Source organism: Limanda limanda, chromosome 16 (genome assembly GCF_963576545.1).
Source record: "Limanda limanda chromosome 16, fLimLim1.1, whole genome shotgun sequence".
Classification (NCBI taxonomy): Eukaryota; Metazoa; Chordata; class Actinopteri; order Pleuronectiformes; family Pleuronectidae; genus Limanda; species Limanda limanda.
Window position 1 is genome coordinate 21,428,359 of NC_083651.1, and position 23,444 is coordinate 21,451,802.

A 23,444-nucleotide genomic window follows, 5' to 3' on the forward strand; every position below is an offset into this window, starting at 1 on the left:
GTGTGTGTGTGTGTGTGTGTGTGTGTGTGTGTGTGTGTGTGTGTGTGTGTGTGTGTGTGTGTGTGTGTAAAACCATACGAGGTTGTAGCCAGGCCACAGAGACACAGCCAGGCTAAGAGGCTGGTTGGATTGACCACAGTGTTATGAGGAGTTACACACACACACATACAGGGCTATGTCTGAGCAAAGAAAATATCAGTTCATGATTCGTGCAAATCGTTAGATTCAATACACTTGTTTCTGCAAATCCTTGGATACATACAGATACAGCTTTTTAACACATTCACTAACAATGTTTTACTTCAAAAGCACATTACTTCAACAGTTTTTTTCCCCTCCTGTAATTGACCCAGCATCTGGTATCAATAAAGAGTTTGAGCTTGTGAGATCTTTTGAGTAAAATACTAGTAATATTGGATGTACTTTTTGAGAAATTGACTTGTAAATGTTGGGAATGGTTTTCTAAAAGTTATTGTTATAGTTTAGTTATTCTAAAGTTACTTATTTTACATTATCTGCTAGACTTTTTAGATCTAAAAAATGTTTCCTAACTTTTGTAGTCAGAACACTACACATTCCTACAAATGACAAAAAAAGCTAATTTCAAATTACAAAAACGAAAACTTTATTTTGCACTAGTGTGTTCTTGAGAGCTGACTCTTCTTAAAAATGATTGTCTGCAACATGTGAACGATCCAACTTAATCATTGCACTGATAGTTGTAATTACTGTTTTGATTTGATCCGTTTTTCCATTTCTTAAATCACGTGCAGTCTGATGCCAAAAGCAGAAAAATTGAACTTTGTCTCCCTGACAACAACAAGGGAGGGGTTTGATTTCCACTATCTGGCAGGGGAAGAACTACACTTGTGTGTGTTTGTGTGTCTGTGTGTGTGTCCATGCGTGCGGGGAGTGTATTTAAAGAACATTGGAAACACATGTCTAAAGCTTGATAAAAAATATTTTAGGTACTGTGTAATTTGGTTTGATCTTTTCACACGCACACACACGCACAGACACACACAAACACACTGACATACAAGGGGAGCTCCATTCGATGTAAGTTTGACCTTGTGTGAAACAACATGTATTAAACTTCAGAGAAACAGAAGAACTAATTAATTTAGCCTTGACTGATCTGAACATGCAACTGTTCAAATCACTTATATGGTTTTGCTAAATTAAAATAACTGTAAAACACAAGATGAAACACTAAATCAAGCTTGACTCACCAAAATTATATTATAACCATGATAGAATTATGTAAACATAACATAATGTCAAATAGCTGACGTCGATCCATGTGCGAAAATACATGTACAATACACATACAGCAATAAAAGGATAAAACCTTAAACAATAATGCCCATGTTAACATACAGTGAACCATTGAGGACTCCATTGACCACTGGTACAGAGCAGCATTACATATACGTGTGCACATCCCACGCCATTCAGATGCAACTTGTGGAAAGTAAAAGTAGAAACCACACACTAAACGTCACAGGCTCCCATACATGAACATTGGACATTTTTTGTGTGCGTAAAACTACAGTGCATGGATCTGATATTGCATTTGGGTATTTGGGTTTCACATTACTTTCCTTCACACAATTCAAGCAGTCGCCCATGACAGCTTTACAATGAGGGTTAACATAAAGGGTTCAGTGTCTTGTTCTGAAAGAGGGGAAGTGGAGGGACAGGCAGGGATACAGCAGAGGGAGACAGCGTCAGCCACCGTGAGATCTGCTTCACCCGTGAGAAAGAGCCTGAGATTGATGATAAGAAGAGAATTCTAATCACTTCATTACAATATGAATGTAAAATAGAATATAATGAACATACAGCTTTAAAGGGATCATTGTTTTTTCACATATGAGTTTTTTTAAAGTTCAAGATCAGTGTTTAATGCTTCACACAGAACGGCTGTTGCTTCTTTCATCTCCTATTCTGTTTTTTGGGAAATGCTCCACCACCGAGACTTTTATTTTAACAGTGTAAAGTGTAAAAAGAGGGTAAAGATAAAAATCCCTGTCTGATCTCTACAGGATTCAGAATGTACAATCACAAAGAGTGTGAGGCAACAGCCAATTGCCTTACTTAATACACAACTCCCTGTAAAAGCATGTTATTGAGACATAATTGATTCGGCTTTGTTTCCCTCATTCACACCACAATGCAAGCTCGGTGTTTTGAAACGTATCCACTCTAGGAGAGTGTATTTGAAGAGCAGTATTACTTAGGTGTGAAAAACGCTGGCTTAGTGTGGACATGACAGAGTCGTAAAAAAAGAGAGCAGTGACCATCTGGCTCAGGTCAAGCTCCTACAGAGGGCGATGATCACAGTGAAGTGTGTGAGAGAGAGAGAGAGAGAGAGAGAGAGAGAGAGAGAGAGAGAGGGGGGGGGGGGGGAGGGAGGGGGAGGGGGGAGGCCCCCGCAGTGAAAGGTGATGACCACAGCTGTGTGTCTGACCTGAGACCCCAGGGGGCCTCCCCCTCCTCCTAATCCTCTTCCTTCTCCACTTTTCTTTCTTCCTCCTTCTGCTTGTATGCTTTTCTTTTTTTTCTTCTCCTCATCTGTTTTCTTGACTTGGATCTCTTTTTCTTCTCTTGACCCGAAGCACACGTTCAGAACATGTAGAGTTCACTGAATACGAACCACGCAGGCAGAAAAGCTCTGTGTGAAGCTTGGCGGGGGCAGCCATTGTTGCCTCACCTCCTCCACTAGTTTGCATCAATTAGCACATGACTCCCAAGACTTTGTGTGTGTGTGTGTGTGATGTGGGGGAAGGGAAATTAAGGTCTATTGTGTGATGTCAAGAAAATGACAGAGATCAGAGATTTACTGTGTTGCCTAACTCAGTCTGTTAAAAACCACTCTAATAGTCAGCTTCAACATTATTGCTATGGTTACTTGCATATTAATTTCAAGATAAGTTTCCCATTATGTTCCCAAACTGGTTGTGAGTTTTATGCATGACTTAGTATTGCTTTAGTCTATTCCAACTGATCTTCAACAGAAAAGAATCTCATCTATTCATACCTCTATGCAGAACACAGGAAAGAGTGTTTCTGGGTAAGACTTACTCCTTAGACAATTAAGCACTCGGATTAATTTCCAACATGACGTGCATAACTCTGCTGTTCAAACAACCAGTTTTCAATAGCTCATAACTTGAAAGACAACACTCTTCTACCTCCCCCAAGAGTTCAGCTCTATTTCTGTAACTCTATTCCTCCACAAGCAGACAAAGCAACGCCATGCATGAACTGTATGATAGTCTCAGCAGCGTTTAGAAGGCCCATGTTAAGTCAGCTTTCAGTTACAGCAGGCCCAGCTTTCTTAACATACCTAGCGGAGGTGAATGCACGCTGGGTCACTGCTATACAACCCTTCCCCTCCTGGCCTCTGAGAATGCAGATCCTATCTCCATTCTGCTGCTCCGAGCCCACAAAGAAGGACTCAAACAGGTCAAACCAATTCTTTGTGACTGTCCAATGTTGAGTGGGGTCTGTTTTGAGAATATAAACTGGCAGATGTTTAGAGACTCATCAGCATGTAACAGTGACCCTGTCATGGGTTACATCACAAAGTTTAATAATAACAATAAAACTAACTTGACTGGGACCCAGAAGAGCACATGCCGACATCCAAACCCTAGGATTCGCTTTCACTGCCGCAGCCTGGGTTCAATTCCCAGTCAGGGAACATTGCTTCAACAATTTCGAAGTTTGGAATCAACAAAGTACATGTATCTGTTCAAAGGAATCAAGCTATACCACATCGCAGTCAGTCCACTCCCCTGAAAATGTCAGATTTTATCAATCAAGAGCCGGGGACCCTGGGAAATTGGTGAAATGTAAAAAAAAAAGGGTTAGGGTTACAGATCTTGCAATATTAAAGAAGGGTCTGTGCCTCCTACATGTCTCATTCACTGTCATGGAGGAGGAGGCAGTATGACATGTACTGCACTGAGCAACTAGATGTGGATCGAAACGCTTTGGCTTCACTGTTGGAGAGAAGAGAAAACGTCTTTGGTAGAGGCAATGAATGCATAGTTTAAGTTTAGATGAGTCTACACTGAGGGCGCTGGGCTGAGACTTGACACCTCCCTCTGCAGCAGCTTCCTTGGCTTTATGATGAAAAGGCGTTGGATGGTGAGAACTGGTAACCCCACCTCCCCCACCCTGACCTCCTCACTGTTGGTGAGTGACTTGGAGCCGGACTGTTGTTGGAAACCTAGTGAGTGGGTGTGATGACAAAAGCCTTCGACCTATGATGGCAGGTTATAGGAAGCTGCAGGAGGCGACCACGTCCCTGCTGAGAGGGTCAGCAGTTCCAAGTACCTTGATGCTCAGTGTACATTACTGAATGACCTGCACACGCAGACATGGTGGCTCAAACTATTCACCTCTTCTTTTTCAGGAGGCTGAAGAAATTTGGCCAGGACCAGTATTTCCTGCCCAGCTATCCCCTTGACACACTATCGAGAACATCTGACTGGTTGCATCTCTGGTTTGGCAGCTCTGTGTTCACGACCACAGGTCTCTCTGGAGAACAGCAGATTAGGCCGTTGGCAGAGAGCTCCCTGCCATTGGGAACACTCACCACACACGTCGTCTGTGTGGAAGGACCGCATGATGATCTCGCCACCCAGCGCACAAACCGTTTTCTTCCATCTGGCTGACAGTATCAATATCAGAGCTCAGACCTGCAGGCTACTGCTCCTCAACATTTGAGACCTGCACTGAGCTCACTTACTCATCTCACATTGTGCTGCTACTTCTTCACCATGTATCATCGTGTCAGGTGATTCAAGTTAATTAGGACGTTATTGAAGGAGGTAGAGGGAGATTATATTTTCCTTGTGCATTTGTTTGTTCACTTTTCTGCAGAATGATGCAAATATGGATCTTGATAAAAAATCTGGCATATTTAGGGGACTGATTCTTGAAGCCACTGGTGAAAAAGCCCACTAACACTGCAATGGAAATGTATTTAATCTGCATTAAACCCCGGGTCAAATGACTAAAGTAGACACAGGTTCTTTTCGGCTCACACCCGGGTGAACATGCTAATTTGGCAAGACAGTGAGGTGAGAGAGCGCAAAATGATGGTTACATTGTGAAATATATTCTGTCTAATGCTGTTACTCATACCAACAGTATTCCCTCAACAGTCAGTTTATTAGGATCGTCTGAATAAAACCAATGCTGTCTCTGTGTTAAAGAGCTGTGTGTTTAACTATGATCACTTTGGAGGTTGCTGTTTGTGGAGTTGTTGAATTGTATTGTGTTATGATTACAGGGATGAATTTGTCCACCGTTACTAAATCAACAAGAGGAGGCTAAATCACAGAAAATGTTCCACAGCACCACACACAAAATCCACCAAAATGGATCAATGCCTCTTTAAAACAGTCTCACCAAAAAAGGTCATTGGTTTACTTTAAATCCTTGCACTGCTCTTAAGCACAGACAATGAACCATTGAAAAGTGTATGCTGATATATTAAAAATAAATAGTTTGAGAACTCTGAGCAGTCCACTGATGCGTGTCAGTGACATAAATAAAACAAGGCCCCATGCACCCTCCCGACCCGACTCTGTTTGGTATGACTGCATTTCATGTCTGTTGCATCAAACAGTTTTTTGTGACGTGCTGCACTGATTTTTACTCTCATACAGTTTTTCCTCCAAGTAGTTGAGACATCGGCCAGTGAGCTTCCTGCCGCCTGCCACTGGACCGAACACACACTCTGTTGGTCCAAATAAATCATTCTTTCATCGCTGCGCTGTGTGTGTGTGTGTGTGTGAGAGAGTGTGAGAGTGTGCATGTGTGTGTGTGTGTGTGAGTGTGAGTAGTCCAGTACTGTAGGCTCTCTGTGTGGCACTGACAGACACAAACCAGCTGCCTGCATTCCTCTCTCTCTCTCTCTCTCCCTCTTTCTATGCTGACTTCTTAAGGTTGATCTCCCCTCCCCCCGTTCAGGCAAGTCTCTCGCACATACTTCTATAGGGCTATATATACCAACACATGACACACACAAACAGCATAAGAACACTAGGTAAGAGACAACTCAATGAAGTCAAGAATGATACATAAAAGACAAATTAGAATATCATAAGAATTTGTATGTTTTATGCATTTTACCACAGACTTAAAGCTGCGATATTCGACATCCAACACTCATCCTCACTCACTCATCTTCTAATCTCACGCAGCCATAGATGAAGCAGAGAGGATCAAAGTATTCATTCAAAATGTCCAAGCACACACTTTCACTCGAATGTGACAGGACAGAGTGCAGCTGGCAACTTTTAATTACACAGTAAACAGTTTAAGAGTAACTGTTCGAGGCTTAGTGGTTTTATAGTGACGTAGTATGGACAAGGCCCAAAGAAAATCCAGAAAATGGAATTTTTTTCGGGCTTTTCAGTGAAGTAACTGCACCACACCTGCAGCCTTTTTCATGTTAAACAGTTTTGTAACCACCAGGATACTCAATTTTCATGTTATAAAATTTAAAAAAAGATACATTATGATATAGATGTCAAGCAAACTACATGCTATCAATGAATGTAGATGTCGTTGTTTTCAGTTTGCCTTTCACATCTGAAGAGCACAGTGGGAGATTGTACGACATGTTCATAAAAGGAAAATCTCCTGAGTATTCAGGCCAGGAGTGGCATCTGGGTAGAGTTTGCAGGATGCAGGACAAGACGTAGAAATTCTTTTGTTGACAGCACATCAACACCAGTGTCAGTCCTTATCATTAAAAGCTCTCGAATCTCGTCTTTCAATGTTGTCATCTTCTTTGGTGTCTTCTACGTGTATGGCACCTCTTTTTGATCTTAAGATATTTGTATTTTCTCAAAAATGTCCTCAATGCATCCACTCACTCACAGCGAATCCTATACTGCCATATTATCACATGGGATCACTTATTGTCTGGGGAAAGTGACTCTGACGCTTTCATTCTCACATACAGCCCCTCTCGATAATTTCAGGAGCATATCCAGAGTTCATTGTGTGTCTGAAAGACGCTTAAAGCTAGAATTGGTAATCCTGGAAAAGCTAAGAGCAGGCTGCACTGTGAAAATATGCAATCGATACATCCCACCGTGAACATGCAACGACTGACAACTGCCAGAAGCCGACTTTTCCGTGACCTGCCGGCTAACTTCTGACCATTGTCTGTGTTTCAGCTGTGTTTGTCTCTCCAGCTGAAGACTCCTGTCATGCACAGTCAGAGCACAGTCAGGGTGTGTGTGGGCAGGACGGTTGGTGAAAGCATCAATTTTACCAACTATGAAATGAGGACTTAATTTACTGATGGCAACTAGAATGTGAAGGGGGATTCCAACAAATATGAAAAAAAGTGTCTTTCGAAAAATAATTTATGATCATTAATGATAATGAAGTTTTACTGTTTATCATGTATATATACCCAGGGCTTACACATTAGAAACACATAACTTACATAATCACTGCATAACATGCAGAATCACCCATGGAAAACGTGGGTCAAAGCATGAATAAACACCAGCACAGCGTGTTAAACTAATGCTCGCTCCTCAGAAACACTTAACGTGCTGGTTAGACCAACTTGGTCAGCCAACATGTCCTTTAAGCCCTCCTCAAATTTGACAACCTCCTCTGACCAAACTAAAAGGCCCCGTGTTTTTCCACCTCAGCTCCACATCTAAATAGTTGTTCAGTATTGGGTTTCACATGGAAGCTTGCATACTTTGCGCAGTGGTCACACTCCTTGCTGCCCTCGAACTGAGCAAGTACAGTCCCAACCATCAATATCTTTTTTGTTGTGTTTATTTCACCTCGGCCTACTGTAAATCTTTTTTTTCTTCATCCTCCTTTCCTCTCCAGCAGATGTCCAGCTGCAGCAGACCGCAGTCCAAACAGTGACTGACTGTCTGGAAAACCTGCTGGACTGCCCCGCATGTGCTTGACCACTGCAGACAGTGTCCACAAACATACTCTCACACACACAAACAAACAGCTTCAGTTGGCTGCGATGGAGTGCGTCCATTTGACCCGGAGTGCCTACCAACTGCTGCGTTTACACCACAGACAGGAGCGAGCAGGGAGTGTGTGTGTGTGTGTGTGTGTGTGTGTGTGTGTATGTGTGTGTGTGTGTGTGTGTGTGTGTGTGTGTGTGTGTGTGTGTGTGTGTGTGTGTGTGTGTGTGTGTGTGTGTGTGTGTGTGTGTGTGTGTGTGTGTGTGTGTGTGTGTGTGTGTGTGTGTGTGTGTGGTAGGCACAGGGGGAGAGAGACAGATTGCTACACCCACTTGTAAATTTGTTCAAAGAGTATGCTTTTAACATGCTGGTAAGTGTATAACAGCATTCACACAACAGACAGCAATAGTCAACGTGGCTTCAGAGGTTTTACCATGAAACTCCAACTACCGATATGCCTCCGATGATGCCGTAAACACTAGGTCGGGCACTGGGGAGTATATAAAACTATGCACCAATCAGATACCACGTATTTTAAGTAGCCTATAAAAGTTGAACCCAGATAAAACTGTAACGGCTTTTCCCTGATTTTAATTCCTCTCTGCTGCAAGCTGTCACGTTGCACTGCCACTGGCAAGTCCTGTTTTTTGGAAAGAAAAAATAAAAAGTGATTTCTGGTAGCGAAGCATTTGTCACGACTAGCTCGCTAAAGCTATTTGTTAGCAAAGTCATCTATTTTGAAATATTCCACGCCCTTCAAGTCAACCGTCCCCGATAAGTGTCTGAGGCCTCCAGCCAAAGTTAGGCTCCTATCGGTGAACACAGTTTTTTCTACAGTTGAACTTCTTGATGAATCACGTAAATCGTAAAGTTTTACATCTATTTCCTGTGCAAAGCTCTCAGAGAAGAACCTCAAACTGTTGTTTGCGTCTGGTAAACAGGGTTTTGTGATGAGAAGACTTCACTGTATATACTGATCCTTTTGAGGAGGACTGCAGTATGAGAAATGAATAGAACCAATATTACAAAATCTACACAAATCAAACTGTGGTAACTAATGCAACACTCCATGGAAAACACTCTTCATCATATGTGAACTAATGTTTGAGGCAGTGAACTTTATCTGAGACCCAAATTTGGGTTAGGGTTAGTGGAACAAATAAATTTAAATGTCCACATTGCTCAATATCCCTAATTAGGTCAACAGCAAATCTGTATAAACAGACTCAGTTGATAAACACTTAGACAGATTTATTGCCCCACTGGTGCAAACATGTTGAGGAAATGTGGAAATGTGCGCCTCCATCGGTTCATTCATTCTAGTGTTTAACATTGTGGTGTCTTTGAGCGGTGACGCTGATTAGATGGCGTTTGAAAAATAGTCTCCTGGGAAATCACAGTATACTAACAACATCTATCAATATCAATCAATAACTTTAATAGCTGGAGTCTTTAATTATTAGGCTACACAGCTTTCCAGCAGAGGCTCAAACCAACTAGTGAAAACAAATGTAATCCATCAGACTAATTAATGAGTTGTCTGAAGCGTGCATTATGATTGATTCATAATGTCTATTTTAAATTTGATGTCCACAGCTGCGGGCTGCAGCGTGTCTCTGAACAACTGAAGACCCTGATGAGGTAATCTGGAAAAGCTAAATAGACAACAACGTGCCCACGCCCAGAAATCACATCAATAATGTGGAGGGACGACCCTCCTCCTCTTTTGCTCATCAATACAATCTGCTTTTCAGTGCTGGGTGTGATGAAAGTTAGGTCAGCGTGGATTGATTCTATTAGAAACCCACTTGGGTAGAAAGATGGAAAAAGTACGGATAACAAATTAAGCTATCCTGCTGCAACTTGCCAGTAAAGATTTTAAACTGATTTTATCTCCAACATCACTCAAGAAAAAAATGCCTGTAATCTGTTTGCCTTCTTTTGAAACTGGCCTCTTAAAATTGTTATGCATGTTTTACTAGATTTCAGTTTTGGTGTTGGGGGATAACTTAACATCCTTGACCTCAGCTGGATGTAATACGGCTGACAGATGGAGTCTATCAACAGTGTGGACACCTAGAACAGCAGTAGATCATCTTCTCATTTCCCTTGTTTGCAGTTTGCAATCCGCCCACTCCTGTTGTTGCAGAGGCTGGATCCAGTCCCAGAGAGATGGGCTACACCCTGATCATAAATTTGTCATACTTATAGTCACACATTCATTCTTAACTGGTCTTAGCATTTCCAGCTAAGATAGCAAAAAGCAAAGCGACAGATTTCATACAAAAAAGCCAATGAAAAGTGTTTAACATAGCATATAGAAGACATGTAGGATAAGACATTGAAACACAAAGTTAATTTATTGTCAATTAGAAGCATATGCTTTTCCTAAAAATTTTAAAAAGTTTCTAATAGATAAATATATTTATTTTAATTTATGAGTCGACCAAAGCCAATGGCCATCAAAGGACTTTTTAACCTGCTTCTGAAGTTTGAGCCAGGTTTACATATTTGAGAGGTCTGTTCCAGTAATGTGGAACACATGATTAAATGCTACGTCTTCATGTTAAGTTTAGTCTGGGAATGGAAAGTAGATTGATGACCCGAGTGAGTTCAAATGGTAACAGAGGGCCAGAGATGTACACTGCTCCCTATATCCTAGAAGAGCAGAGACATTTTAAACTGCGTGAGAAACATACATTAGAACAAAGAACTGAGAATGTGTATCGTCATCGTGTTTTGTTTTGTGTTTCGTGCATGATATGTCCCAATGCAAGCATGTAAAGGGAAATGAGTGTGCCGTGTTGATATGCTCGCTTACGAAACGAGACAAAGTAGTCCCTGTCCTGGAGGATGGTCCTGAGAAGGTCCAACCCACTTTTCCAGTTTTTTTACTAGTACTATGCTCAGCTGTGTCTCAGGCGCAAATAGATCCTAGAGGACAGGGAATGGCATTTGACCTGCGAGTCTCTAGATGACTATCTTTCTGTGCTTGTTCAGAAATCTATACCGGCCCACTGGCCTATTTGAGTCTAACTCGCCTATATAGGCCAGATTACAGCGGGGAACTCGACCAACTTTTCCTTTAGTTTCAGCTTCTCTTCCTGCTCTGCTTTCGTCTCCCCCCCCCTCCATCCCCCCACCCTCTTTGACCTTCTCTCTTCTTCCTGTCCCTTCCCCCACACTAACCTACCCCCACCCTCTTTATTCCACTCGGGGTAGAAACACACCAAATGCAGCGAGACCACCAGGAACCGCCCACACCCCCCACGCTCTGAGGCCCTGTGCAAATTTCGGCAGTGTTGGCTGCTGCTGCTCTTTATTCCCACGATTATACAGATTGAAGCAGGAGCCCCATATGATTGTTTGCAATGAGTCACTATAAGAAGAACTATAAGAAGTAAAACTAAGCATGTACTTGTACTGTGATCGAGTGGTTGAGATGGAATCCCTTTGGGTTCCATGGCATTTTTGTCATGGTTTGCTCACCATGCTGCAGTATATGTTTACCTGCAAACACTGAGTGACTGTGTGTGCAGATATTCTGTGAGGAGATGGAGGGAACTCAGCTTCCAAGCTGCACATTAAAAAAGTGGAGATGGAAAAAAGCTGGAAACTAAACAGATTTAAACACAACTTTTTGTTGTGAACTGTGGACACGACATAGTGCTGTGTGTGGTCACATATGTAGAGGATGACAGATGAAAGAATAGAATAGAAGAAATAAGTAATGGAAAATTTGATTTTTCTGCTGTTCCATTGCAAAAAAATAAATTCGGACTGGCATTAGAAATGGAACCCTTTTATTTTATTTGGGTTTTTTTAAGTGAAAAATCATAAAAACTAAACTCCCTAAAACAAAAGTTAATCATTTATATGATGCTGCCTGTTGGTGTTTTTGAAGTCAGTGCTTTGGTCCAACGAGCTTGTTTCAAAACGTGTATGAAGTGTTTTCAGTGATGTGAGAGAGATTTGGAGGTGAGATGCATTGTTTGGCCAAGATACCCTACATGCTGGCAATGGAGACTGTCAAAGGAAAGTTTTGAAAAAGTTAGTAATTGAAAAAAATCTGAATTGCAGAAAATCAATGAAATGTAGAGAGAGGTCTGGAACTAGGGGACTGTACTTATGGGGGTTGGACTCTATACGTTTTATCTTCTTCCTTTTCAGACATGATTTATTGAATTTAAAAATCATCTCTTAAAGTTCACTTGTTTGCTGTGCCTTTTTCTTATTTGCTTTTGAAGGTATTTTAATTTTTAAACTAAATATGTTTGAAATAAAACCTTAACCTATGTAGTGTCCAGTGTTTCCAATAAATATCTACTGTATGGGGGGATGGGTTTTCTTTAGTTGTTTATATTTAATACAAGCAGACTTGTTGCAACAAATATGTGTTACATCAGTTGTGTTTTTAAAAAAGTGACTGCGTTTACATCACAGCAAAAGGTTATGAAAGAAAACTAGGAAATAATCAAACAAGTTGCAAATGTTTAAAGGAGATATTTATTTATTTCCCTTTTAATAAATGTTAGAGAATAAATTAAACACACTTCTTTGTGTAATCTATCAAATTTAAATTGCTTTCATAAGCAAACTATTTGGAAATTCTTCACCTGTACTTTCAGTATAAAATGTAACTTTACCTCAATTTTAATGAAGCAAAAGTAAAGCTATAATCTGAAATGTGTTAATGTGGTGTTATCCTACTGCTGTTAAGTGATTGTTTTATTTTGATGTGCATTAATGAAATAAGGGGAAGTAACTAGACTTGTTTGTGTTACACGTGATATTTAAATGCTCTTCATAATTGACGCTGCAGGCTAATTGAGTTGAAACACCAAACAGAAAAGTGATTATGTTTGTCAAACTTCTGCTCTAATGTAATTACAGTAACATATTTTCCAGCGATGAGCGGCGAGGGCCAATCAGGAACGAGTCCTGCAGGAAAACAAACGCTGCGATTGGATGAGACGTGTCCCCGGTTTCAAGGCGCCCCTGCGTGCTGTCGGGGGTCTGGCCAATTGCAGCGGAGGGGGGGCGCCTGGAAACCGGTGGAATCCGAGCGGAGTGTGGAGGGAGCGAGTCTCCGGACTTCAACAGCCCAGCATGTGAACCGATCACCGCATGAAGTCAACTCGAGGAAAACCGTGGAAATAATCGCGTTTTAATCCGTCGCTAGTTTGCGTGGAAGTTGCAGACAAGTCCCCGGAGGAGTGGGACTGACTCGGGTTCGCGTGGCGTCGAGCAAGCGGGAGTTACAGGTCGGTTTCCCCCCGGGCTGAGGGAGAGTGGACTGCTCGGAGTCACTTACAAAGAGCATCGAGAAGTCATGACTCCTCGAAGGTTCCAGTCGGATCTATCTGCGTGAAACACGAGCACAAGTCGAGCGGGGACACCGGGACTCGCTGGGTCTGGACTACGGGAGCCGGGTCGGGACGTTTGCTGCAGGTTTTCGTCGCTTTTCAGCCGTTTTCAAGTCGCCCTACTTGGATCAAAGTTTTTTTTCCCCCTCTCCCTCCCCCCTTCCTCCTCCTCAACTATGGCGGCGGCCAGGTCCACCACTGGCTCCGTGGTGTCGCTGCGGATCATGTGGCTGCTCTGTGGGCTCTGCCTCCCTCCCACCGGGGCTCAGCAGCACAACAGCGAGAGTGGCATCTCCATCCCGGAGCACGGGTTCTGCCAGCCCATCTCCATCCCGCTGTGCACCGACATCGCCTACAACCAGACCATCATGCCGAACCTCCTGGGCCACACGAACCAGGAGGACGCCGGGCTGGAGGTGCACCAGTTCTACCCGTTGGTGAAGGTCCAGTGCTCCGCGGATCTCAAGTTCTTCCTGTGCTCCATGTATGCGCCCGTGTGCACGGTGCTGGAGCAGGCCATCCCCCCGTGCCGGTCCCTGTGCGAGCGGGCCCGCCAGGGCTGTGAAGCCCTGATGAACAAGTTCGGCTTCCAGTGGCCGGAGCGGCTCCGCTGCGAGGCGTTCCCGGTCCACGGTGCCGGGGAGATCTGCGTGGGTCAGAACACATCCGAACCCAGCAGCCCGTCCTCGTCCTCTTCCCCCAACGCCCTCGATCCGATGACCCTCCCCCCGCACCGAACGAACCAACGCCCGCCCCAGTACAACCAGTACCACCAGTTCTCCTGCCCGCTGCAGCTGGGGGTCCCGTCCTACCTGGGGTACCGCTTCATGGGGGTCAAGGACTGCGGGGCCCCGTGCGAGCCCAACAAGCCATCCGGGATCATGTACTTCCGGGAGGACGAGGTGAAGTTCGGCCGGCTGTGGGTCGGGATCTGGTCCATACTGTGCTGTGTCAGCACCCTCTTCACGGTGCTCACTTATCTGGTGGACATGCGGAGGTTCCGATACCCCGAGCGGCCCATCATCTTCCTGTCCGGCTGCTACTTCATGGTGGCGGTGGCCTACGCTGCCGGGTTCTTCCTAGAGGATAAAGTAGTCTGTGTGGATAAGTTCGAGGACGAAGGCTACAGGACCGTGGCCCAGGGGACCAAGAAGGAGGGCTGCACCATCCTCTTCATGGTGCTGTACTTCTTTGGCATGGCCAGCTCCATCTGGTGGGTGATTCTGTCCCTGACGTGGTTCCTCTCCGCCGGGATGAAGTGGGGCCATGAGGCGATCGAAGCCAACTCCCAGTACTTCCACCTGGCCGCGTGGGCTGTCCCGGCCGTGAAGACCATCACCATCCTGGCCATGGGTCAGGTGGACGGCGATGTCTTGACCGGGGTGTGCTTCGTCGGGATCTTCAACGTGGACGCCCTCCGCGGCTTCGTGCTGGCCCCGCTGTTCGTCTACCTGTTCATCGGCACGTCCTTCCTCCTGGCCGGCTTCGTGTCCCTGTTCCGCATCCGCACCATCATGAAGCACGACGGCACCAAGACGGAGAAGCTGGAGAAGCTGATGGTGCGGATCGGGGTGTTCAGCGTGCTCTACACGGTTCCGGCCACCATCGTGATCGCCTGCTACTTCTACGAGCAGGCCTTCAGGGAGCACTGGGAGCGGACCTGGCACATGCAGACCTGCAAGCGCTACGCCGTGCCCTGTCCGGTCCACAACTTCGCCCCCATGACCCCGGACTTCACCGTGTTCATGATCAAATACCTGATGACCATGATAGTGGGGATCACCTCGGGGTTCTGGGTCTGGTCCGGGAAGACCCTCCAGTCCTGGCGGAGGTTCTACAAGCGCCTGAGCAACGGGAGCCACGGGGAGACGACGGTGTAGGAAGGATGGAGAGGCACAGGGCCTGGGAGTTATGGATCTAACAACCACCATGATAAAAAAAAAATAGCTTTCTTTTTTAAATAGCTATTTTGGACATGTTTTCTTTCGATCGGATTTCTGTGTTATCAGGTCCTGGCACCAGTTCATGTTGTTGGACTCAAACAAACTCTGATATTCGGTAGAAGTTGGATGAATTTTCAATATATTTCATTTTTGTTCTCTGTTTTTTTTTTATTGTCGTCATCAGACAGCCCTCACTCCTGGCTTTTGCATCTTTTTGGATTATAGAACTGGTTTCAATGGCCGTACCGGTCCCTGAACTGTGAAGTCAGACTGGCGAAGTTACTTTTAATATGAAATTCCCTTACTTATTATTGATTATATCCTTGATATTACAATTTGAATGTACTTCCTGTCTACTCTGGTGAGCGTAAAGGAAAAGACTGATGGGTCATGCAGTGTGGCAGTCTGTCCATGCTGCAGCAGAAAGGTCACACAGTGGGTTTGATCCCTACAGCAGCCACACACTCTCTGACTGTGACTTCATTCATCAGGGGAGCTGGGACCACACCATGTCGATTATTAAGTAGCCTACTCTGCTGTTAGCTAAGGACTGAAATGCTTTAATACTGTTAAATATTGCAGAGTACAATCTGACCGGTTTTTTAATCTGAGGAATAATGCATCGACCCGTCTTGTGCCAAATGGTTGCCCAGAGATCCAAACTCCTTTTTTCCTCCATTTTCTACTTTTTTTATTTGTCAATTTTCAGACTGAATATTTGCTCGTGTATTGAATGTTCAATCTGAAGCTGAATGAAGTTATGTATTGGTTTGCACAGCTAAAGGTTACAAGTGTTACAAATGACTGATCCACCGCAGGATGACCCGAATATTAAGAGACCACACATGTGCGCACACAAACACACAAGCACAGGCTTCCACTCTCTGTAATGGAGACACAACAGCTCATTGTTTGTCTCTGTGTGTGGTCTCCCATCAAAAAGGCTTTTTAAGCTCTTGAGGCATCCAAAGCACCGTTTCAAGGATCCAGTTATAATCCTTCAGAGTTAAAACGGTTTGCTGCGCATTTTCCATGTTATTTTATCCTGGATAAAGATGACTGTACACAGTCACACCTGCATTTCGGCCCACTGTTACTGAATTCGCCTTATTTTAATGTTATTTCACTCCGAAGTGTTGAATGGTTTTCACAAACAGACTTTTTTTAATGAATCATTATTTTAGTGTCGGCACACATGCACTCATGTATTTTCTCTCCGTGTCAAACCCAGTCCTGTGTGGGGGTATTTTGTGTTTGCAGAAAGCACAGTGGTGACAGACTACGCAGCGGAGGTTGATTGTTACAACTGACCTGATTTATTTTATTGGTGAAAACTGAACGTTCACGCCATGTCAATTAGTTAACAAGCTAATGCCAAAACTATTTCTAAAGTTACTGTAAAGCTTTTGATAGAAGAGCAGGAATTCTCTCCACTAAATGCCTTTACCATTGAAATAGCACAACCCAGAGTTGTAGGTCAGGATTGAACGTCGTTCATTCATTTTCTGTAACCTGAGTAGCGTTGGAAATTTCAATGGAAACTCCAGTAGAAAAAGTTCTCCATTGTTGAACGCAGCACATTTGAACGGAATCATAAAATCAGAAGGAAGCTGTGTTTTGAAACCCGAGCAGAATAAATGTGTTTTTAAGTCCAGGCTGTCGGCTGTAAAACAGTATATGATTTCCAGAAGCTTTTGATTCTCGATGTACGTCACATTTTCTCTACATGCATCACACAGATGTAAATGGTGCAGAGATCCTGCAACAGTTTGTTCCTTATAGACTTTGTACTCTACTAATTTTTAATCTCTAAAGCTGTGTCTCATATCCACACATACTAACACCAGAAACACACTATGTACCAATCATCATACTGTTAAAGCAGTCTTTCCCATGTGAATGTACTTACATACCTCAAACCCTGGTTAAAATTAGCATGTAGGATCTGTCTGTCCTCCGTCATGCTTCTACCTAAGAAGGCAAACACATTGTGTGCGCTGAGAACTTCCATTGTCAATGATACCAGACTGACCTGTTTGTGTTGTGCTAGTTTTCAGAAGGAATATGAGTGTGTTTGTGTGTATTTTTATCAGAACATATGCAACCTACCAAGTAAACGCAGACTGTTTTTGTAAAGGCATATTGTATTTATGGGGATACTCATGTTTTTTTGTCTTTTTTACTTGTTTTTTATCGAGATAAGCCTGTTGTACGTGTACAGTTTGAATAAAAGCGATAAGGTTTGTAATTTGTCAGCACATGCCTGGTATTTGTTTTTAAATGGATGTGGCAGCACACAAGCAGTGATTCACCTTCGCATTTCACCTAACATTGCCCTGCAAGGTTTGTCTGAACACCTTAGCTGAGCTGGCCCTTTATTTCTTTCTCTAACCACCTAAACGTTAAGGCATGTCAGCGTAAATACTTTCATGCATAGTCAGAAATTATGATCTGAATACATTAGCAACGACACAGGAAAGCTTGTGAGGCAGTGAAGCAGGGAATGTGGTCGCTGTTTGAACCACATAGCTCTTCCTAGAAATGTAATCAGTATCAAAATTACACCAGGATATGTGTTGTTTCCCTTACACAACAACATGCATAGCATTACTGCTTTTAGCACACAGCAACAAGGTAATATAGGAAAACATGAAAAACATAATATAGGTAGCTGAGAGCAGAGCCTTGCTGTAGTGTTGGCCAAAATTGCCTCAACTCAGAGCAACACAACTTTCTGCCAACAGCCCCCCCTCCCCCCCCCCAAGTTTATTAAGAAAATAAATCCTGAAGTGTCTGAACATACTGGATTAGTTTGTGATCCTACAGCGCCCTCTACAGACAGACACACACAAGCACACAAAAAGAAGATAAATCTCTCTCAAAGGTTCAGTGTCTAAGATTAAGTGACATCTAGTGGTGGAGTTGCATGTTGCAGCTGAATACCTCTCACCTCCCCCTCTCCTTCCAAACATGAAAGAGAACCTGTGGTGGCCTTTAGTTTTCATACAAACTCAAAAGGTGTTAAGTTTGTCCAGTCTGGGCTACTGTAAAAACATGGCGGCTTCTGTAGAGAGGACCTGCTTCCGGTAAATATAAAGTATGTAATACAAAGAGCTCATTCTGGGGGTAAAGAAAACAACAATTCATACAATTGAGATGAAACACACTTGAAGCATCAGTAGGATATGTCATATTTAATTTCTGCCAATAGATCCCTTTCACCAAAATCTTACACACTGAACCTTTTATGGTGAAGAGGCCTGAGAACCCAACTTTCCTGCTAATTAATTGTACAAAAGCAGAAAAAACACTGGTGCAGAACCACGTGTGTTAAACTGCTAAGGGGCATAAAAAGATAGACATTACACATAATACCAGTGAACACCTGAAGATCCATAATACTAATTACCCTTCATGCTAATTGCCTGTGTTAATTACAGTTTTTCTCGGTTGCTTTGGCTCATTTCACGAAACAGAAATGACATTCTCAGAGGACTAAGTGCAATTGGCAAAATAGCCTATATGGTTCAGCACAACTACATGGATCACCTTCAAAAGGTCATATCTCACCCAAAACAGTTAACTCATGCTTCAAAACCAAATAATTTTCTAATATAAAAAGTCAGTGCCCCCAAAATGAAAATTTCGTTCTCGATTGCTGTGGCTCATCTCTCGGGGAAAAAAGGACATTCTCAAAGCTTTAAATACATTTGCCAAAATAACCTAGATGGTTCAGCCAAACTCCATGACACACCTGCAAAAGGTCATATCTCTCCCAAAACAGACAACTCATTAGTCAAAACTCAATCCTTTTCTCATACAAACAGTCAGTGCGCCCAAAATGAAAAGTCCCTTTGGCATTGTTTAAACACTACAGGTCAAAATGTTTAGATGTTTTGTCAGTATGGCAGTGGACCATAGAAATATCCCTCATGTGCACATTTCAATCTTGGCTCAGTCCTTTGACCCTGAATGGTTACAGTAGATGTTTTCTTTCCAGAATACTATGTGTAAACAGAAAAAAGATTAATTCAAGGTTTCACATAAAATACTTTATTGCACTCATACTGCCATGGAAATTGTTACAGTAATTGCCATACATCGTGGTAACAGTAACAGAAAATGTGTACAGCACAATATACTGTCAAACAATAAGCACATCAAAACTAAAATTAGGTATAGCCTACACTAACAACACATACAGTAAGAAACTAAAGTAAAGCTGGAGTTTCACTAGTTTTCATCCTCACTCTCCTGCTCATCCTCACGCTCATGTCTGTCTGTCCACAGATTTTCATCAACATCACATCTGATGTTCTCCCTTGCTATGCAACGGGGGAAGAATCGGCGTGCATGCCGCAACCATCCCTGACACTGCTCTGCTGTGACATCACCACAAGCAGCATCCATTGCCTGGATAAGGGACCTCTGGTTTTGAGCCCGATGCTCATAGACCCTCCACCTCCATGCAGATAAAAAACTCCTCGATAGGATTGAGGAATGGGGAGTAAGGTGATAAGAGCACCATCAGCATTCTTGGATGGGCAGTGAACCACGCCCTGATGAGCAGGCCACAGTGGAAGCTTACATTGTCCCACACAATGAAAAATGTGTGGGAATAGACACTATTACCATTTGTATTTAGTTGTTTACTTTGACTTTAGTTCAATAAATTTGAATACTACAGTTAACTCTACCATCAATAATTCCATAGTTGACTGACCACATACCTGTTTTCCCTGCAGAATGTTTGGATGATAGAGGACACTGTAGAGCGTGGCACATTAGGCTGAACTTGATGACCTGCCTCTGCCATTGTGAGGCCATGGTTGACCACATGGTCCACAAGTGTAGCCCGAATTTCATCTGGCACAAATTGTTGTCTTCGTCCTCCTCTGCCTCTTCCCCCTTCTCCACCACCACACACCCTTGCTCCTCTTCCTCTTCTTCTTCCTCCTCTTTCTCAAGCAGGCAGTTGCCCTTGGTCGTTTCCCTGGCCAGGTGCTTCCATGTTCATGAATTGTACTGAACTTGGTCAAGCTCTAGATATTTGATGGAAGCATTTATACTCCTGGATAGCACCTGTCAGCTAACTAAACTTACTGTGTGATAACTGATCGGATGTGTGAAACTCCCCCCTGATTAGTTAAAGTTCAAGTTGCACCTGGAAATTAAGCCGATGATCCAACAGATCCATATTACAGTATATACCATGATGTTTTTCATGGTATTATGTCCCTGAAAGATTTTGACAGTGGAGTGAACTATTGTGCAGGTGATGATGTAAACAAGGAAATGTTCTGCAGAGAACAACCACTTGACTGAGAAGCAACATTCAGTTTAGACCAGCAAGATATGTTAAGTTGGTAATTGGGCTAACTGAAGGCAATTGTACCTAACCATTTGCAAGGTGTCCTAAATCATATGAAAATTGTGCTTGTCATGTGCAAGGCTGTGCTAATACAATTGCAATTTGATTAAAGGAATGAGATATTCCAATCTGTTGTGAACAAGTGCCCAGTGGTTTGGAGGTTTGCACGTGTAGTTTTGAGAATGTCATTTCTGTTTCGTGAAATGAGCCAAACCAATTGAGAAAAACTGTAATAATGCTGCCCTGAAGCCATTCCTGTCTGATCCAGTTTTGTATGAAATAAGAAATCCCATAGCGCCATCTTCTGGTGGAGATAAGTAGGTGCCTGCAAGAAGACGAATCCCATCTTTTCTACTCTGCATTTGGAGAAATGTGATGTTTCTTTAATACTTAAATGATCCTTATCTTGACCTCCATGTGCTACTACATGTAGTGGTCTGCTGGACTTCAGCTTATGAGACAAAGTTAACTTTACGCTGTGACATAAACTTTACAGTTTTTTTCATTCATTGAATATACTGTTTAAAAACAGCAGATCACGTTTTGTGAATAGGCAACTGAGTGTTTGCCCCATTGTGTTATTTATATAATTAAATAATAATAATAATAACTCTATTTGTATAGAATTTATCTAATCAAGGTGACGAATTGCTTTACACAAATCCATGGTTATTAATTTAATAAAATGTATTTAGTTCAGTCCAATTTATAACACAATAAGGTCAAGACATTAAATTCCTAGAGCGACCAAAAAGTTCCCACAATGAGCAAGCACTATGGCGACTGTGGAGAGAAAAAATACACATAATATTTATGTATCAAGAAAGTGACATAGGCCCCTAATAAAATGCCTCACCCAAGACAGTAAAATTAAGTATTTTTATGTAGTACATCAAATCAAAAGTTTACAACTATCACTAACAACTGCAAAAAATGTCATTTTTGCACTGACCCAATAGATTCAACTGTATGCCAGAAATCTGTGTACTGTGTATTCTAACTGGTTGAAAAGAGGATGTCACATTTCAGTTGAACATAAAGTTCTGATCACTGCATCACTGCATTTGCAGTATTTGAACACATGGAAGAAACCTGACCTCCGGTGGCCACAACTAGAAATGTATACAATGATCTGGTCATTTGCTTTTAACGCCCCTTTTCTGACCTATGACTGTTGGCCACACACATAGAAACTGAATATAGTATAAAGACATGTGTTTTACATCTATAATCAATGAAAAAAGTAAAGCTCTCCATGTGCCCAGATGAGATCAGGTTTTTTTTACATTTGTCAGTGGAAACTGGATGATACGTTTATTTAGAGGAATAAAAGCAGATAAACATGCTGAATAAATGATGTAGAAAATTGGTTTCATTACAGTTTTTACAGTTCCTTTGATTGTGAAATGTAAAAATAGATGTGATTTTGTAAATATGGATGATGGGTGAAGATTGAGTTGACGTTTACATATAAAATTGGTTATATCAGGAGAAAGCCTACGGGAGAGAAACATGCTCTTTATCCAGTTAGTTTATAGATAAGTAACAGTTCTGTAAGCGGAAGTTCATTTGGAGTTTCTTTTGATTCTTTTTTATTTTTGTGTGTCCTCACTTTGTCCACATGTTTTGTATGTGTATTAACAGCAGAATAGGTATGTGTTTGAAAATTAAGGGTGTACCAATAGACTGGCAAGACAGAAGTAAAAAAAAATGTAAAACAGTATTATTATTATTATTATTATTATTATTATTATTATTATTATTATTATTATTTGTATTAGTAGTAGTAGAAGTAGTAGTAGTAGAAGTGGTAAGTAGTAATAGATTGACACATTTTTGAGGTTGCCAGAGCAGAGAAAGGGTAGCAGCTGCTTCTTTTCCTACTGAACTCCTCTTTTTGCAAATGCATATCACAGATTTCACTAAATATGATTGCATTTCTGGAAAGAGCTGGTCAGGTATATAGAAAACTCCCCATGTCAATCCTATCGAGTGTATCTACCTAACTCCTGTTTTGTCTTATCTCACAAAGAAGGAAGCAAAAGAAACATTTAACAAAACATATTTAAATTTGCTTTGGTAAACTAGAACAAGATGGGACTTGTAAGCTTCTCAATGGAAGTTAAATCATAATGAAACTATGGTGACAGGAAGGGGAGAGTACATGGGAGGGAAAGTGTTCAAAGTAAGAGAGTTAGACGATGTTGTGAGGAGGTTGTAAATGGTCAAAGATGCAGAGGGATGTAAGTATTTTTGGTTAATGTGATGAGGCCTGTGTGTGTGTGTGTGTCCTAGACTATCAGGCCTACAGGATGTCCCAGGAGAGCTGCATTCTCGATCAGGGTTAAAATCGCTACCGTCTAAAATTGTTTGCAAAAACCAACTGTACATGGTTCTTTGACTGCTGTATCCTGTGGTATTTGTACTGTAAGGTCAGAGAAAACACTGTATATAAAAACTGTTAATTCAATCCACCAATCTGTTTTCAGCAGTGGACATTGTAGCCAAATCCTGCTTGACCTGATTAATAAAATCGTGAGAAGAACTAGGGTTGAAAGGTAGAAGATGATGTGGTGAAAGTGCAGGAAAGTAGCAAAGAAAGACAAAAAGAAATGCAACAAATAAAAATAGATAATCTGAATACTAAAGAGTTTAAGAGGCCTTAACTGAGCTCAGCATATATTAGTGTGTTACAGTGCCTTTCATAAGTATTCACCCCTCTTGGACTTTTCTACATTTTGTCATGGTAGAGCAACACATAAAAAGTTATTTAATTGTGATTTTT

The 23,444-nt window shown here is 42.2% G+C and overlaps 1 protein-coding gene across 1 annotated transcript; it reads left to right on the forward strand.

Annotated features, from left to right (window-relative positions):
- The first annotated feature begins 13,057 nt into the window (after positions 1-13,057).
- Positions 13,058-17,536, forward strand: LOC133021880 (frizzled-7-A-like). The gene has a single exon (XM_061088884.1). It carries the CDS (start codon positions 13,522-13,524, stop codon positions 15,223-15,225), a length of 1,704 nt encoding a protein of 567 aa, XP_060944867.1. The 5' UTR covers positions 13,058-13,521; the 3' UTR covers positions 15,226-17,536.
- The last annotated feature ends 5,908 nt before the right edge of the window (positions 17,537-23,444 follow it).